This window comes from Psittacula echo (assembly GCF_963264785.1).
Source record: "Psittacula echo genome assembly, chromosome: 3".
Classification (NCBI taxonomy): domain Eukaryota; kingdom Metazoa; phylum Chordata; class Aves; order Psittaciformes; family Psittacidae; genus Psittacula; species Psittacula echo.
The window spans coordinates 83,244,129-83,262,907 of NC_137736.1; the positions used below are offsets into that span (position 1 = coordinate 83,244,129).

Below are 18,779 nucleotides of genomic sequence, written 5' to 3' on the forward strand. Positions count from 1 at the left end.
TTACTAGATCCTATTTTAAACAGTTCCTAAGGTATTTCTTTGGGATATTACAGTTACAGAAAGTTTGGAAACTACTCCTGGTATTGAAATCCATACCATTTTATTCACAATATTTTCTTGACATGCCCTCAGGCTGTGCTGTTCAGTGTGAGTGAGCAATTCGGATAGATGATTGACGTCATTCTGTGTACTGTCATTCTTCCAAATTGCCCAAGAGTGGAGAGTTGGTGGCAACTAGATTGGAAGAATAATTATATTATTTTCCCCAAAATAGAATCCCTCATCTGTATCATTACTTTGAATACAGTCATTTGCCTTCTCAGGTCTAAGAAGCTTTGAGTTTTGTGGAAAGAAAAAAAACCTAAGGCACAAGGGCAGTCTCTTAGGGGAATTTCTGCATGAGGCAGTTCTTTTTTTAGGTGCTTGTTATGAGAACTTCTGTTGGGATGCGCTAGTTTCAGTGAAAATTCAGTCACCATCTGTGAGCATTTCAAACTGCTAGTCAAATGTAAAGATCCTCATGTAATGTGTCTGTGTTTACAATATTACCTGTAAGGCAGAAGACATAATTTCCAGAATTGTTCTGTTTGATTTAGCTATATCTTCCCTATTCCAGCCTTCTGCATTGCGGACAAGCCTTTAGTATTCCTCATAAATGGCCCTACTCACCTCCATATTCAATTACTGAGGGCAGATGACTTTCAACCTCTTCTCAGATGTGCTTCCGTTTAAAATAATTGCTCATTTTAGGAAATAGGCCTGATGTATTTAATACTGATAGTGGTTTTTCAAACTTGTCAATCACTTATTATCAGGTAAGAATGATCTCTGCTCAAGTACTGATTCCAGTATATTTGGGGGTGTACTACCTCCAAAACGGTTATTGATATGTTTAGATGATTATTTAGAAAGGCTTTCCAGCTATTTTCTCAGTTTTTTTGTTCTCTCAATTTTGAAATCAAAATATCAAGAAAATAAAATTAAATTTTGGACCTCTCAGGTAATGCAGGGTTCCATACACCCTCCAGTCTTTCTCTAATTCCATGAAAAGACAATTGATAATCACCTTAAAATGCTGTAAATTCAGTGATGTAAATTCTGTATTAGCACCTAATTTTTTACTAGGATTTCTAGAATGCTGCCAAAGTTATATGAATTTGCAGAATAAAGTGATGCTGTTAGGATTTTCTTGGTGTTGGTTCAAATCTGAAATGCTCTCAAACTCTTGCAAAATGCTCATATTTCTAAGTATACTTCAAGTTATGACATGGATGATAAACTCTGCCTTCTTACTATAGGCTTCATGTATTTCTAATGCTTACATAGCGTTTGTTGAGAATTAGCGTTCATAAGTAAAAACTATTTTTAACATGATAGTTTTTTGAAGGCCTTCATGTGCCTCACAACAAATATATGTCGTTCTTCAAAAAACCACTTCCAGTTCATAAGTGGTACTTAGATTTTCTTAAATTATCTTCAGTCTGATCTTGAAAAACAGCATGATGGGATACTTTCCAAGATATTTGCAAAACGAGCAAATATTTACCAAATCCTTGGCACAGAAATACACTTGCCAAAGCCTAATTACATGTTACCTTTCCCTTCTCATCAGTTTTTCTAATCTTTTTCTGCATGTTCTGTTGCATGTGTGTATTATTGTAAATGCTAGGGTTTTCTGTTTGTTTTTTTTTCCTTTGGCTGCTCTTCATTTTTCAGTAAGGTGAACATAAATCTCTATTTTGAAATGTTTAAAATAATTGAAATCAAATACATGCAATCCTTAAGAATCCTTCTTGTAATTTACAGTAATTTTATTGCCATGTGTCCATTCTTTCCATTCTCCTCCCCATCTGTCTGGGAGCGGGGGGAGAAAGAAGGGGAGGGAGTGAGCGAGTGGCTGCATGGTTCTGAGTTACCAGCTGGGCTTAAGCCACGATACCATGCATGGGGTGAGATTTTTAAGTTTAGCCACAACCAGAGTTTTATGTGGCTAAATGAGATTTATAATCTTTCTCTATTATCATCATTTAAACTTTAATGATCACCATTTTACTCTGCCTTTCTGGAGAATGATAGGTTGTAGTTTTGACTGTTTTGCCCACTACAGGTGACCAACTGAGTGCCATACTGAATTCCATTCAGTCACGGCCAAACCTCCCAGCTCCTTCCATCTTTGATCAAGCTGCAAAACCTCCCTCTTCCCTAGTCCACAGTCCATTTGTGTTCGGACAGCCCCTTTCCTTCCAGCAGCCTCAGCCACAGCTTCAGAGTAAGTTTGTCAGCCTTACCTGCTTCATCAGTCCATTTCTGCAGCTTTGACATTGCTCTTCTCAGTTGCTTACCAGCTACTAATCATCCCTCAGTGCACCTTTTTGTTTTTATTTTGTTAAGTTTTTCTTGATTCAAAAGCATGCGAGGTGTAATGCTCCTAAAGAAGTATACTTGTTCAACTTCAATTTCTATATTGATAATATTTTGCTTTTGTATGTGTTCTGCAGTGTAGATAAGTCATGAGAGTGTTTTCAGTATTGTATGCAACTCTGGGTTTACCCTTAAGGTAAATATTTTATATGGTACAAAGTGTTACAGTAATTCTTTTAACATCAGAAATAGACTGCAGTAAATTCATAGGTATTACATTTTCTCACCTGCTGAATTCTTGTTTTTGTCATCACTCCTAACTTTAGGGATACAGCTGGATAGTTGGAGCAACTTAGCACTAAATACTCATAAGTAGTCTTCTGTCTAGTAGTCTGTGAGTCTAGTGCTCAAAGGATTGGCATGAACATGAAAGTTTGCACCTTGAGGTGAATAGTAGTTAACCTATTACTGATGGAAGGACAGGAAACTTTAGTTTTTAATTAATGAGAAATAAAAGCTCAGCATTCATGATTGATATCACATATTGTAGTAAATTTTTCCTTATATACAGAACAGGTATAGCATGGGTCATAGGAATGCTAGTCTTCTCCTGTCTCCCATAAACTGTCCTTCAGAAATGCCTCAGCTTTTTCCTGTGGAACCCTGTTAGTTCAGTCTCTATGTCTCTGCAATCCTGGATCTAGCCAGCTCATCTTATTGAAGTGACAGTGACATACTTCAGATAATAACTAGATTAAAATATCTAATTCACGTATATAAAGACAATAAGAAATAGTCCAACATCCTGAAAGCAGGATATTGTAAAACCTACTCGAATAAAACAGCTGATTGCCAGTGGCATTAGCTCACCATCATTGAGAATTTGTCAATTGTATATTCTTTCCCGTCACTTTTAGTTTTCTTCTCTTATTCAGAGTAATGAAGTCAAAGCTTCTTATTCAGTTCTGCATCAAAAATAATCCTAAATGTCTTCTTTCAAATTTCAGATTATTTGCTCATTAGCATTTAGACCTATACTGTATGAAAAGAAAAGCTGTCAAGATTTTTTTATTGGCTGCCCAACAAGATCTTGCTCAATGGATTTGTCTGTCCAACAGATGTAGATAAACTTATTCAGTAAGCTTACATCCATGATTTGTATTTTAGTAAGGATCCTTTATTCAAAAGGGGACGTTTTTTGTTAAATAGGGAAAGCATTGGTAGTCTACAATATAAAATAATAATGAAACTGAAAAAATTCTTCAAGTTTGTGACTGTTTTGGGATCTTAGCTTAGTATAAGATCTCAATCAGTACTGTTCTTTGCCCTTTCAGCAGATCAAAAATCATCAGCCAGAATGGATATAGTGTTGTACTAACTGTGACTTGATACAAGGTCTTTCTTCCAGTTTATTATCTAGTTTAAGATTGATGCAGATATGTATATTATGCGTAAAGGAGAGATATAGTACAATTTTTGTTTTGGCTATGAAAATTTAAGAATAATATGGGGAAAAAATTCCTGTTTGAACTTCCTTTAGTCTTTTGCAAATTTATTACTCCTCCATCCAAATTCAGAATATTGTTAGGGAGTCCTAAGACTATATTCATACAGTTTTTCATTTAATAGTCAAGGAAATTGTGAGGGATATAAGACTCCAGATTAAGTGTTCAAAGCAGTTGCTTTACTATGACTATATAACTATGTATGACTATATCTGTGACTTCACATATTAGAAAGTAATGGATTGATTTGCAATATAAAGTTAATTAGAATAGCAAGGCATATATGCAGTAAAAATACTTAGGCAGAAAAGTTCTATTTGGGTCGAATTCTGCTGTGTGGGTTTTAATCCATGTTCAGTGCTGATGCAGTTATAATAGAACTGTAATGGAAACTCTGTATAAGTGTTCAATTTTCATTCATTATTTCCAAAGTACTTTTCGGTTTCCTGTTAGCAAACATGTAATTAAAATTTAAATCTATTAAACATACATCCCAAGGCTCCGTATAAAATCACTTGGATTTTGCCCTAGACATGGTTGCTTTTAGTTTCAAATTATGTGCTCCATCCTTAAGTGCTTCTTGCTGTAAAGTTAGATCTAAAAATTGAAATGAACATTTGTAGTCCATAACTGCTATATTAAAGCGCCTAATGACAGTCTTAATAGTTTTAAAAGAAGTTGTGCCAGCCTAGATTTCTGTGGCTGTAGAACTTCTATACTGTATACCAATCTTGATTGACAATCTGCGTAAATAGTCTTACCACTCAGATTTTTCTGTTCTTCCTCAGGTATCTGTCCTTTTAGGGAGAAATTTTATTTGGAAGCATAATTCTGAGGAAAATCAGGATCATGTTGAATGTCCTCTAGGATTATTTCCTTAAGTTAGATTTTTGTAATAGGAAGAAAAATGTTCGTATGATTATAAAATATTGCTCTGTGTCACTGGGAGATTGTAGTTTTCCTTTAAAAGTTTCATGTTATTTACTAGAACTCTATGAAAGGCTTATTGTTCTGTCCTATTTAATTCCTTTGCTAATTTTCACGCATAGTCACACAAGGGAAAAAAGATGGGAGATAGTTTTCTTTTTCACAGGGACAGACAAAATTAAGGTGCTCTTCTCATGTAGTTTAATTCCTTGTCAGTCTTTTCTACAGCTAGAAGTCAAAAAAAGCTACAAAAGACGGTATAACCTGCATGAGTTCAGGAACAGCTGTGTTGACTTGGAAACTTAGGAAGGACTTTTTTTTTCAGAAAGAGCACAAGTTTATGTATGTTTCTTCCTTGATTATTTCAACAAAGCAGCCTGTAATTACTCCAGCTGCTGAATGCTTGCTTCTGAGAAGTTTGTAGGATCATCAGTGACAGATTCCTCAGGACTGCAACCTCACAGAGCTGCAAGATTATTAATGGTCACTTGATTAATTTGTCTCTGAATTTTGTGAAGAGTACAGAAGACTCAAATTTCTGCTTGAATTCTGAGTATAAATGAAGTGTGGAAACTTAAAGGGTCAAGAAAGATTTGTTTCTCAGCCTTCAGCAGTATGTGCTGTGTCATAAAAATCCTCAGACGTGACAAGTCAAGGAAACAGGATCTTGCCATGCTGTCCAGGATCAGTTACTAGATTTTCACTCTCGGCTGTTGAACTCTGAACTTGGGAAGTGTGAGACCTTGAATTCACCAGTGTTTGACTTGGATGTGAGGAAACGTGGCATAAGAGTTCCCATTGCAAATGAAGAATAGATTTTTAGGCTGAAGAGGCTTTGGAACCCCTGTGTTAGCCTTATCTCACACAGCCTGTGCTTCCTGACTCATCTCAGTCCAGGCAGAAGCTGAACTGCTGTTCAGTATGTTCATAGTGAGTGTCCTGTCAGACTGGTTCGTTACCAAGCCATGCTGCAGAGCTGCAGTCAAGCATATAGCCCTGCTATACATGATCATCCCCTACCATTCATGTTAGGATTTCCTATGCATCCCTGCAGTACTGTGCTACCATTTTCTTTTTGGTTTTGTTCCTTTCTTCTCTAGGTGCTAATTAGCATTTAGAACCACTAGCATTGCCTGTAGCGCCTCTATCTGCATTTCTTAAGTTGGAGAGGGGAGCACAAAAGACCAGCACACGTATGGAGCCCATAACCCTTCTCAGTAGTGTTTCAGTAAAATGGAGGGAATATTCTCAACCAGGCACACTGATCTCTTCCATATCGTGCAGAATTGACCCAACTGTCACACAAAACAGCCAGAGTATTGGTTTAACTTTTTTTCAGATGCTGCGTATTGCTGAAGCATCATTCCTGAAAATTTGAGCTAAGTTAATGTTTCATACCTTGGGCTTTACAGACTTGATTAGCAGAAATGCATATGAAGCATACATTGTCCAAGTCAATCCAAAATCATCCCTGGGAGACTGGGATAGTAGAAGAAAGAGCACAAACTGTGTCATGCTTTAGAAGCATATAAATATGGCTTATCACATCTTCAAAAATTGCAGTTACGATTTATAAAATCGTAGAATCCTTTTTATCTACCTTTCTAGCACAGGAATGCTTCATTCAGTTAATAACCTTAAGTGGCTCAAGTGTTGGTGCTCCAAGCCCTGCCTTTCAGTAAAGTTGCTAATTATTCTTCTATTGATGCTGTGTCTCAGCTTTTGCTCTCACTCACAGGCTCATACCCCTACTGCAACAGTATTTAGTGCTTTTCTCTCCTTTTTCTTCCTTCTCCAACTGTCCCTATGATAGTTGGCATTTCAGGGTGTGAAAAAGATACATTGATTGCAGTGCTTGAGGAAATTCAGCTAAAAACCTTACTGTAGCTTCCATGTCAGTAAGAGCGAGTGAAAGAGGAATGTGTTTTTATGAAGAGGTATCCATTGCTTAGGCGAAAGGGAAGAGAAGGTCAATGCTTTCCTTCACCATCATGCAGAAAAGCAGTGGTATTTTGGAAGAAACTTTTAACTTCACTCTCCAGAGACATTTTACCAGTTTGTTTAAAAAACGCTAACATGGACCAGTTGGTGGTGTATCATGCCTCCTGAATTGGTTTACCAGCATTTCCTCAGAGGAAGTAAGCATGGTTGTTTGAAGACTGTATCCTGCCATAGGAATTGAACTCTTATGTCTCTGAATTATGTGGTTTGTCAAGCTGGAGCTATTTCCATGTTGAAGGAAAGCATGTGACTAAAGATACGCTGTCACATTCAAATGAGATGTGAGACAGACCTTGCCTACCTTGTATGTATCACACAGTATCACAGTATCACAGTATGTTAGAGATTGGAAGGGACCTCAAGAGATCATCTAGTCCAATCCCCCTGCCAGAGCAGGAACACCTAGATAAGGTTACACAGGAATGTGTCCAGGCGGGTTTTGAATGTCTCCAAAGAAGGAGACTCCACAACCTCCCTGGGCAGCCTGTTCCAGTGTTCTGTCACCCTCACTGAGAAGAAGTTTCTTCTCAAGTTTAAGTGGAACCTCTTGTGTTCCAGTTTATACCCATTACCCCTTGTCTTATCATAGTTTGCCATTGAGAAGAGCCTGGCTCCATCCTCATGACACTCCCCCTTTATATATTTATATACACTAATAAGGTCCCCCCGCAGTCTCCTCTTCTCCAAACTATAGAGACCCAGCTCCCTCAGCCTTTCCTCATAAGGGAGATGCTCCACTCCCTTAATCATCTTTGTCGCCCTGCGCTGGACTCTCTCCAGCAGGTCCCTGTCCTTCTTGAACTGAGGGGCCCAGAACTGGACACAATATTCCAGATGCGGTCTCACCAGGGCCGAGTAGAGGGGAAGGAGGACCTCTCTCGACCTACTGACCACCCCCCTTCTAATACACCCCAGGATGCCATTGGCCTTCCTGGCCACAAGGGCACAGTGTTGGCTCATGGTCATCCTGCCGTCCACTAGGACCCCCAGGTCCCTCTCCCCTACACTACTCTCTAACAGGTCGTTCCCCAACCTATACTGGAACCTGGGGTTGTTCCTGCCCAGATGCAGGACTCTACACTTTCCCTTGTTATATTTCATCAAGTTTCTCCCTGCCCAACTCTCCAGCCTGTCCAGGTCCCGCTGGATGGCAGCACAGCCTTCTGGCGTGTCAGCCACTCCTCCCAGCTTAGTGTCATCAGCAAACTTGCTGACAGTACACTCAATTCCCTCATCTAAATCATTGATGAATATATTAAATAATACTGGTCCCAATACTGACCCTTGAGGCACTCCACTAGATACAGGCCTCCAACTGGACTCCGCCCCATAGACTACAACTCTCTGGCTTCTGTCCTTCAGCCAGTTCGCAGTCCATCTCACTACCTGATCATCCAGGCCACACTTCCTCAATTTAGCTATGAGGATGCTGTGGGAGACTGTGTCAAATGCTTTGCTGAAGTCAAGGTAGACCACATCCACCGCTCTGCCATCATCCATCCACAATGTTATTTCCTCATAAAAGGCTATGAGGTTGGTCAAGCATGACTTCCCCTTGGTAAAGCCATGTTGACTGCCCCTCATAACCCTCTTATCCTTGACATGCCTTAAGATGGCATCAAGGATAAGGTGTTCCATCACTTTTCCAGGGATGGAGGTGAGGCTGACCGGTCTATAGTTACCCGGGTCCTCCTTCTTGCCTTTTTTGAAGACTGGAGTGACATTTGCTTTCCTCCAGTCCTCAGGCACCTCTCCCGTTTCCCAAGACTTGGTAAAGATGATGGAGAGTGGTCTAGCAATGACTTCCGCCAGTTCCCTCAACACCCGCGGGTGCATCCCATCTGGACCCATGGATTTATGGATGTCCAGATTGCTCAACTGGTCCCTAACCCATTCCTCATGGACTAAGGCAAACCGCTCCAGTGACCTGACTTCATCTGAGGTCTCAGGAGTACAGGGTTCTTCAGGACTGCCTCCGGCAGAGTAGACTGACACAAAGAAGGCATTCAATAACTCTGCCATCTCAGTATCTTCTGTCACCAGGGCACCCATCCCATTCACCAGTGGGCCAACCTTGCCTCTGGTATTAGTTTTATCAGCTATGTATTTGAAAAAGCGCTTTCTGTTGTCCTTGACCCCTCTGGCCAGATTTAATTCTAAGGAGGCCTTAGCCATCCTAGCTGCCTTCCTACATCTTCTAGCAGCAGCCTTATATTCCTCCCGAGTGGCCAGCCCCTCCTTCCATGACCTATAAACTCTGCTCTTCCACTTGAGCATACCCAGCAGTTCCTTATTCAGCCACGCAGGTCTCCTGGCCCTCTTCCTTGACTTCCTACGTGTCGGGATGCTCAGCTCTTGAGCTTGGAATAAGCAATTCTTGAATGCCAGCCAACTATCTTGGGCCCCTTTACCTTCAAGCAGCCTTGCCCATGGGACTTCCCCTAGCAATTGCTTGAAAAGGCCAAAGTTTGCCCTGCTGAAGTCCAGGGTTGCAATTCTACTTGCTATTGTACTGGTCCTACCACTCAATATCCTGAATTCCACCATCTCGTGGTCGCTGCAACCAAGGCAGCCCTCAACCCTTACTGCTTCGACCAGACCCTCCTTGTTAGTGAGGATGAGATCCAGCAGCGCTCCTCTCCTGGTTGGCTGATCCACCATTTGCATGAGGAAGTTATCATCCATACACTGGAGGAACCTCCTGGACTGTGGCTGGGTTGCTGAGTAGTCCTTCTAGCAAACATCAGGGAAGTTAAAATCCCCCACGACGACCACGTCCTGTGACTGTGAGGCCGCTCTCAGCTGCTTGTAGAAGGCCTCATCAACTTCCTCACCCTGATCCGGTGGCCTGTAACAGACACCCACAACAGTATCGCCCCTGCCAGCCTGCCCCTTAATTCTCACCCACAGACTCTCAACTCGCTCATCCCCTGTTCCTGGACAGAGCTCAGTACATTGTAGCTGCTCTCGCACATAAAGAGCAACCCCACCACCCCGCCTAGCTGGCCTGTCTTTCCTGAAAAGGACATAGCCCTCCATGACTATATTCCAGTCATGTGAGCTGTCCCACCATGTCTCTGTAATTGCCACCAGATCATAATCTCCTGACTTAACACAGGTCTCCAACTCCTCCTGCTTATTTCCCATGCTGCACGCATTGGTGTATAGGCATTTCAAGGAGGGAGCTGAGCTCACCAATTTCACCCTAGCATTATAGGAGGCCTCCCAGTCTTCATCAATCCTAGAGTGCTGCCCCACTGGGGCAAGCCCAGTTACAACCCCATCCCCCTTCGAATCTAGTTTAAAGCTCTCCAAATGAGCCCTGCTAATTCATGCCCCAGCATCCTTTTGCCTCTGTGAGTTAAACCTTTCCCACATGCCATCATCCAGACTGAAGCCTTATAAAACCAGCTGTTATCAAAGAACCCAAAGCCCTGCCTAAAGCACCAGTCTCGTAGCCAATTGTTTACGGACTGAATTTTCCCATACAATCCCACATCATCACCGGAAGATGGAAGAAGCGAGGAGAAGATCACTTGAGCCCCAGACTCTTTCTTGTATGTCTAGTTATTGTAGTCTTTGAGGGTGATTCAAAAAGCAGGAATGCTGACCAAAAAGCTGCTCACTGTGGCTGACTGTTTATCATGGATAGACACAGATCATTCACCAAGGCAGCACGGAGGTTATGTGGGAAACTCATTCTCTTTGAGCCACAGTCCCCTTGAAATGATTGAGTAGTAGCACATTGTTCAGTATAAAACTAGATTCCAGCAACATAAGTATTCTCAGACATAGAATGAAAGAATAAAGTGTAAATGTGCATTCATGAAGATGGATTTAATATGGATTTTCGTTTAATTATTCATAGACTAGAATGCTAGTGTATCAATTTGACATTTTTAGGATTGCCTTTGCTGCTACTTTGTGGTCTTAATGTGTTTTTCTGCATTTTAACCTTTAAAAATTAGTGGAGTGACATCCTGTTACTCAGAAGCTATATAATTAGTACTGCATCTTTCCAAATCATTTCTAGGCATCAAAGTAGGCAATACTGTTCTTAAATCTATGTTAATCCTGGATTAAGAAAATAGAGAGTATTTTCTTTAAAGACTGAAATTGTTACTTCAAATGTGTGAATACCTTGTTGGAGAGTCTATAGAATATAGCTCATTGCATGAGATAGAGGGTTTAGTATATTTATATGTACAAGTTACTGAATGTACCACCAGACAAAAAGATGTCTTGAGCAGTGCAGGAATTGCAATAACTTATTTTCATACACTTGTCTTATTCCAGTTGTACAAAGGGGTCTCTCTAAAAGAGTGTCTTCTAGTGTACAAATTCTCTTCAAAATTATGAACGTGGTGAGAATTTGACTTATTTTTTTCTAAATAAAGGAATAGGAATTGGAATTATAACTAAAAATAACATTATAGGAATGCAAAATGATGGATCTGAAACTTAAAGTTCCTGCTGTTATCTCACTCCAAGCTTCATTAGGAGCTGTACCTCGAACAGATTTAGTGTCGATTTAATGTCAGTAGCCGCTCTACTGAAATTATCTTGGATTGCATCAGATCTAACTTTTGCTTAAGGCAACATTATTTTTAAGGGTTTATACAGACTTGGGTTTATGTCTGTACTGGTTGATAGAGAAACTCTTCTGCTAGTTATGTCTCTTGATAATACTGAGAATCCACAGTTCACATTATGTACATGAAGTTTTCCAAAACATTACATTATTGAGGTGCATTCAGATTTGAAAACAGGTAGTTTTGATGGGTTTAATATATTTTTCTTCATTCTTTCCAGTGAAACTTTCCAACACAAACATCTAGATTGTCTCTATTTTTCTCAAAACCATAACTCTCATTGGATAATCTACACATATTTTTAGACCCTAGAAGCTAATGCTGAAATCACAGATTGTCTTTTATTCTTTTAAAATTTAGCTCAGGGAAAATATTTTTAAGTAACTGTTTCTCAATTAAAACTAATACAGGAGTTTAAACAATGTAATCTGAATGCTTAACAAAGGAGATGCATATCATTTGAAGTGCTTGTTTTGCCTTTACTGCTTTTTCCATTGAATCTGTGCTGCTTCTGTGCAACTGTTTTCCACTATAGAAACTCCATCCTGCTGCCTTGCTTCTCGTGAGCGTATTTACAAAACTAGTGATGTAGCTGGGCCTGCCTCTGCTATTTCATCTCTCTCTCACAAACTGAAGGGTGGGTATGCATGTCCACATAGCAAGGTTATTCAGATTTTTACATTGAAAATGGTTTGGCTTTGGTTTTGGGTTTGGTTTTTTTTCCTCCTTCCATTCATTTTCATTTCATTCACTTAATAAAATAATGTTTTGAAAGTAAATATTCAGATTTGGTCTTTGTTGGGAGCTTATTTGATATAACCATTCAGTGTTGCTGAGTTGCCTCAGCTTCATGATACGTGATCTGGCTAATTCTTTCTGCTTTGCAAACAGAAAGGTGACTGTTAATCTGATCTAATAAGGCGTGTTTTCAAACAATAGGCAAATTAAATATAGAAGAAGAAAGGGGAAAAAATACAAGGTTTTTTTTGTTTGCTTGCAGTTGAAGCAGTTTGCTACATGGTTATGCAGCTTTTAATTTTTTTTTTTTTTTTTGTGCTGATAGTCTAAAATTATAATTAGGATTATTTATCTGTATATGTGCAAATCCTAACCTTTGGGGTTTAATTTATTTTTTTTTTCATGCTGGAAGCTGCTGTTAAGCTATGCCTTTCATAAGCAGTTTCATTCCAGAGCATTGTCCTAGTTGGTATTCACTAGTCATGCATATATTTTGAGTTTGATACATTGCTGAATGGCTTGCAGTGTTTCATGTCCTTGTCAACTTTTCACTATACTTTCCTTTATAAGGAATTCTGTAAAAAGGTTCTGTCTAGAGAATTTTCTTGTCTGGCACATGACCAGACCTTAAATTAACCTGTTTATTTGTTTGTGGGAAAAGCGTGTTTAAAGTAATTACTGTTTACATTTCTGAATTCGTGTATCACAAAGTAGACATCTCAAAATACCATCACCAGTAGAACTGGTGAATAACTGAGCTGGCATGAGCAAAATGCTTTTTTTGTAAGAAACTTAGGTTTTGGGTTTTTTTTTTTAGCAAGAACAGTCATTTTATAAATCATGATGTACCATGCTTTGGTTTCCCTTCCTCTTCCCCCTCCTTCCAAAGAAAAAAATAATTACAGAACTCATAAGAAAAAAGAATAAAGATGGATTAGACTTTCAAAATTCATTATGATCATGTTTGAGATGTTTTCATTATATTCTGCTGTTTACATTTGGCATATCGTTCCTGAACATAGACAAAATATTTCTTCTCTGCCTGGAGAAGTATTAACTCCTACCATGTCCTATCTTCTGGGAAGCCAGGACTGTACCCTAGCCTTCAAGCTTCTCTAATATTTCAGTATAGGTATCCTTCACTTTTTCTTGTTGCTGTTTGTTTTATTATAAGCTACATAAATACAGAGATAGAAAAATAATAATTGTTTTGTAACTTCAGGAAACATCTGGCTTGCTAGACTTTGCTCCAAAAAATACATTTGTACTGTGAGAAGTAACAGTAGGAGAAACTGCTCCTGTATATTTTCTAGCGTACAGATAAGGCTTAATGAGTGAGAACTAGAAGAAGATGATTCAGATCCCATAATTCAAAAGGAAGTAAACACAGATTTCCCACCTTTAAATAGTGAAAACCCATCCAGATCAGAAGGACTTAACTGTACTTTCAAGACTTTGCAGTGTAAAGTCTGACTTTGTGGAGAAACAGCTATATTTAATTCACAACTGCTGCATTGCTCACCAGTAATTTCAACATTGCTTGTCTTAATTTTCAAAATGCAATTCCACAAGACTGTGTTCACAAAATTACTAGAAGCAGATTGCTTTAATGAGCTGCTACTTTGCATATACTTGGGGTTTATGTATTTATATTAGCTACCCATAGTTTTTATAGTTCTGTGGATTAATATATGTACAAAATCAGTGTGCACAGAAACATTAAATTAGTGCATCAAAATAAGAGGATATCATAGACCACAGTTGATAGTTTAGTGGTTGGAAAAGGTGGGTTGGTTTGTTGGGTGGTTTTTTAGTAGGTTGTGTTCTGGTAGCAAAACATTAATTGATAGTTTGTGGCCTTTAAAAGGTATATACCTCATATTATCAATGTGAATCATTTTAGGTATGTCTGTAAACCTCTTACTCGGTTCGCCTTATAGCTGTATTTACTTTCTAAGTTTCCTGACTTTTGAGCATCAAAGAAAATAAGTCTGCTAATACATTTGGTCTTTCTGCAAGTCTCTGGCTGCAGTCAGGCTGTAACTCAGAAATAATAAATAAATAATCCCTGTTTTCTACTGCAACTGTGGTATACTTGGATAACTCTTGACATTTGCCTAAGAATTATGCTTCGTTTACTAGTGGTTTTGGGTACAGAGAACTGTGCCTTTTGATACCTTCATAGTAGTGTTTCTCTGTAAATATTTCCTAAAACTTGTTTGCATGTATCTTTGGGACAAGAAATGCATTGAAAACATTCAAGAGGAAAAGTAAGTCCCTCTGTATTTCCTTTCATTTTGCTGTGAACAGAAGCACATGTTTGATTTTCATCTTGTGTTCAGATCTTTTTAATCCTTTTGTATTACTGTTTTCTATTATTAAAGGTATCACTGTCAAAGTATAATAATTATAAAATATACTAAACAGGTGACCGAATGAATTTCACAGGAGCTGCTAGACCAATTTCTCCATCAGGAAAATCAGACATGTCATCAAAACATAGAGCTGACAGCAGGTCACCCAAGCTTGATGTGCGAATAAACAGAGCTGTTGCTGACCAGAAGAAACCTAGAAATACAGATGGCTTATCTGCCAGTGAGTCTCTTATGCTGAAATCAGATGCTGCAAAATTGCGATCAGACTCTCACAGCAGGTCTTTGTCTCCAAATCATAACACTTTGCAAACACTAAAAACTGATGGTAGAACAACTACTGGTCTGAGAGCTGAATCTCCAGGGCCAGGAACCCGTTCATCTTCTCCAAAGACAAAGACACTTACAGCTGTTAGATCTGGTGCTAGTTCTCCACGATCCTCATCACCACATGACAAAACTCTACCTCAGAAAGCTCCTTCCCCTGTAAAAACAAAGCTTGATCCTCCTCGAGAACGCTCCAAATCAGATTCTTACACGTTAGATCCAGATACCCTTCGCAAAAAGAAAGTACCGCTAACAGAACCCTTGAGGGGCAGGTCCACTTCACCCAAACCAAAAATTATTGCAAAAGATGGAAAACCTGTTACAGAAACTGAAAATAGAGCTCCTTCCCCTCATGTTGTACAAGAAAATCTTCACAGTGAGGTAGTTGAAGTATGTACTTCAAGTACTTTAAAGACTAACAGTATTACAGATAGTACGTGTGAAGACAACACAGAATTCAGAAGTCTGGACGATGGTTCTAATAAAGTTCATTTCAGCATAGGAAAAGCACCACTGAAAGATGAGCAAGACATGAGAGCATCTCCGAAAGTGAGCCGTAAATGTGCTGGTAGACACACAAGACCCAAAAAGGAAAAATCCAGCTTTCTTTTCAAAGGAGATGGCTCCAAGCCTGTAGAGCCTGCCAAGCAAGCAATGTCACCTTCTGTTGCAGAATGTGCTAGAGCTGTATTTGCTGCATTTCTCTGGCATGAAGGTATTGTTCATGACGCTATGGCGTGTTCATCTTTTCTGAAGTTTAATCCAGAGCTGTCCAAAGAGCATGCACCAATTCGAAGCAGTCTTACTCAACAACCTGCAGAGGAAAAAGAAACAAAGTTGAAAAATAGACATTCATTGGAAATATCATCTGCTCTTAACATGTTCAACATCTCGCCTCATGGACCAGATATATCTAAAATGGGTAGCATCAATAAAAACAAAGTCCTCTCAATGTTAAAAGAACCACCTCTGCATGAAAAGTGTGAAGATGGAAAAACTGAAACTACCTCCTTTGAAACATCGAGTCACCACACAATAAAATCCAAGTCTCCTCTTCCATTAACATTGCAGCACTTGGTAGCTTTCTGGGAAGATATTTCTTTAGCAACTATTAAAGCAGCTTCCCAAAACATGATTTTTCCAAGTCCTGGTTCTTGTGCAGTGTTAAAGAAGAAGGAAAGTGACAAAGATAACAAGAAAACTAAAAAAGAGAAAAAGAAAAAAGAAAAGGTCGAGACTAGGCCAAGAGGAAATCTTTTTGGCGAGATGGCCCAGCTTGCAGTGGGAGGCCCTGAAAAAGATACCATCTGTGAGTTGTGTGGAGAATCCCATCCATACCCAGTGACTTACCACATGAGACAAGCTCATCCAGGTAAGAGTGCATATGTTTTCATTCCTGTGTCCATCTGTAAAATGTATTGCACATGCACATTTTGGTATTAGTTACTGTTATGAAAATGTGTCAGGCTGTCTTGTTTAACTTTATAACACAGTTTCGCTATATAAGCTAAAGTAAAACTTAAACGTAGAAATTACACGTTTGTATATGTTATCCTTAAGTAATTATGGATCTATGCTTTCAAAGATGCTCAAGCAAGTTGTTTGAAACAAGGCCAAAATAACGAACTACCTTTACAGTATATCTTCAGAGCAGAAACATGCCATTTATTAAATGTTAGGATTTGAAGCTGTGCTGAGAAAATTTGAAATAAAAAATGTAAGATTTATTAATTAGAGTTTCTGCATTGCCAGACATTTTCTATTACTGTTCTAGTGTAAATAGTAGAAAACTTCTTTATCTGCTGTGTCAGCACTGGGTATCAGTGACTTCATTTTGGGGGTTTAAAATGTATCTTAAAAAAATCCAGTCCATGCCTCTAGACAATTTTCATGGTAAAACACCACCTCAGCCTCATATTTTGTCTCTTGATTTGGGTCCCTGATTTTTTTTCAGGACTTTATTTTTAGGAAAATGGAGTAAATTAGTGCTAGGTATCTTAGCCAGTCAAATGAGTTCAAAAGCTATGTAAGTTGTGTTTTCTTTAGAAAAGACATCGCTAATAGAAGGAATTAGCTACAATGTAGCTCGTAATAAATAACCTCGTTAAAGACAAAATTGTTTCTGTGTTTTCTAGTTTGTAAACATAAACTAATTTATGTTATCAGGCTGAAGATGTATGAGCTTGTTTTAGCACTGTATGAAAAGCAAAACAAAATTAAGGAGCCGCCTTATTCAGAGTTATGAATGCCGTGAACCTTTCTGAGAAACAGTAATCTCAAAGAAATGCACTTAATTCCCTCTTAAGCTTTGTTAGGCAGGGGGTAGGTTTTCTGTGTTATATTACATATTATCTTGGCTAATATATAATACTGATCTTACCATCCCCTAGCTGTCTGAATAGGGAGCTGTTGATGCTTTGGATAAGTTCATAATGAAAACTTAAAACGCTAAAATGCATTTGGATTCTTTGAGTACTGGTGGGACACGTAGATACGCACTTCCGTTTTTAATCAGTCCAGAGATACAGAAAAAGAGAAAATTAGGCCAGGAAAAGACAAGCATCTTCCTTCCCCTTCTCCATCCCTCTTTAACAGTAATAGATAACATAATAATAAACCTTCTTTTGAAATAATTCCTTTTCCGTCTTTTTCCCAATATAGGTTGTGGCCGTTATGCAGGTGGCCAAGGTTATAATAGCATTGGGCACTTTTGTGGAGGATGGGCTGGTAATTGTGGTGATGGTGGTATTGGAGGAAGCACTTGGTATTTGGTTTGTGATCGATGCAGAGAAAAATATCTCCGTGAAAAGCAAGCAGCAGCAAGAGAGAAGGTATTTTAATCTGGTTTCCATATGCTTAGCACTCTTATCTGCTTAATAGTACTGTGTTCACAACTTGAAAATAAAGTAGGACCAGTTTAAAAAATTTGTAATTTCGGAAGACTTTGGAATATCCACTTGTTTCATTTACAGGTTTAAAATACTAAGACAGAAACTTTGCTTATTACTTCTGACTGGATTTCTTCCCTTCAGACGGTAGTGTTTTCAAATTTGTAAAGTAATTTTGTTTTCCTGTCCCAGTACAACTTCAATACAGAATGCAGTACCTATTTTTTTAAAAGCTTGTGCCAGTTCATTTAACTTTTGTTTTATTTGTTTATTGAAATATGAGTACTGTTTTAACTTTATATGTTTATAGTTTCTTTAATGAACTTAATCCTCAATATCATTGGATATAAGATGCCAAACACTGGGCAGACTAGAACAGTTTTTAATGGGAATAGTACAAAAGATGTTTCTGTGGTTTAAGCCCAGGCCATAAATCAGAACCACACAGTCTACTCCCCCCCCCCACACACACTTTTTTCCCCCCGCTCCCAGAGGGATGGGAAGGAGAATTGAAAGAATGTAACTCCCACGGGTTGAGATAAGAACAGCCCAGTAACTAAGGTATAATACAAATCACTGCTGCTACCACCAATAATAATAATAATAATAGTAAAGGAAATAACAAGGGAAGAGAATACAATACTACCCGCCGACGGATAACTAGCTCAACCCAGCAGTGAACCAGCCCTTCCGGGTAACTCTCAGTTACATCCTGGGCATGACGTGCTATGGTATGGAATGCCTCTTTGGCTAGTTTCGGTCAGATGTCCTGTCTCGGCTTCCTTTCGGCTTCCCCTCCTCCCTGGCAGAGCGTGAGGCTCAGAAAGTCCTTGGTCAGACTAAACATTTGAGCAGTAACTAAAAACATTGGTGTTATCAGCGCTGTTCCCAGGCCGAAAGTCAAAAACACAGCACTGAACCAGCTACTAAGAAGGAGAAAAAATGACTGCTACTGCTGAACCCAGGACAATGTTTTCCTTGTATTCATCTTTCATGACCCATTCCAAATTCATGCTTAAAGCATATAAACAAGTTGAGGATTTAAGATAAGCAGAATGCTAATTTAAC

General features: G+C 38.9%; 1 protein-coding gene across 20 annotated transcripts in view; it reads left to right on the plus strand.

Moving 5' to 3' along the window:
• The window catches only part of MYCBP2 (MYC binding protein 2), a 191,338-nt gene that overhangs the window by 138,756 nt on the left and 33,803 nt on the right, over positions 1–18,779 (plus strand). For 13 of the 20 annotated variants that reach the window (XM_080612121.1, XM_080612132.1, XM_080612138.1 and 10 more), the window contains 3 exons: positions 2,084–2,269; positions 14,552–16,195; positions 17,485–17,654. In XM_080612121.1, the coding sequence (XP_080468247.1) occupies positions 2,084–2,269; positions 14,552–16,195; positions 17,485–17,654 (2,000 nt within the window). The remainder of the gene's footprint in view (positions 1–2,083; positions 2,270–14,551; positions 16,196–17,484; positions 17,655–18,779) is intronic. The other 7 variants (XM_080612135.1, XM_080612137.1, XM_080612133.1 and 4 more) reach the window with 4 other exon arrangements.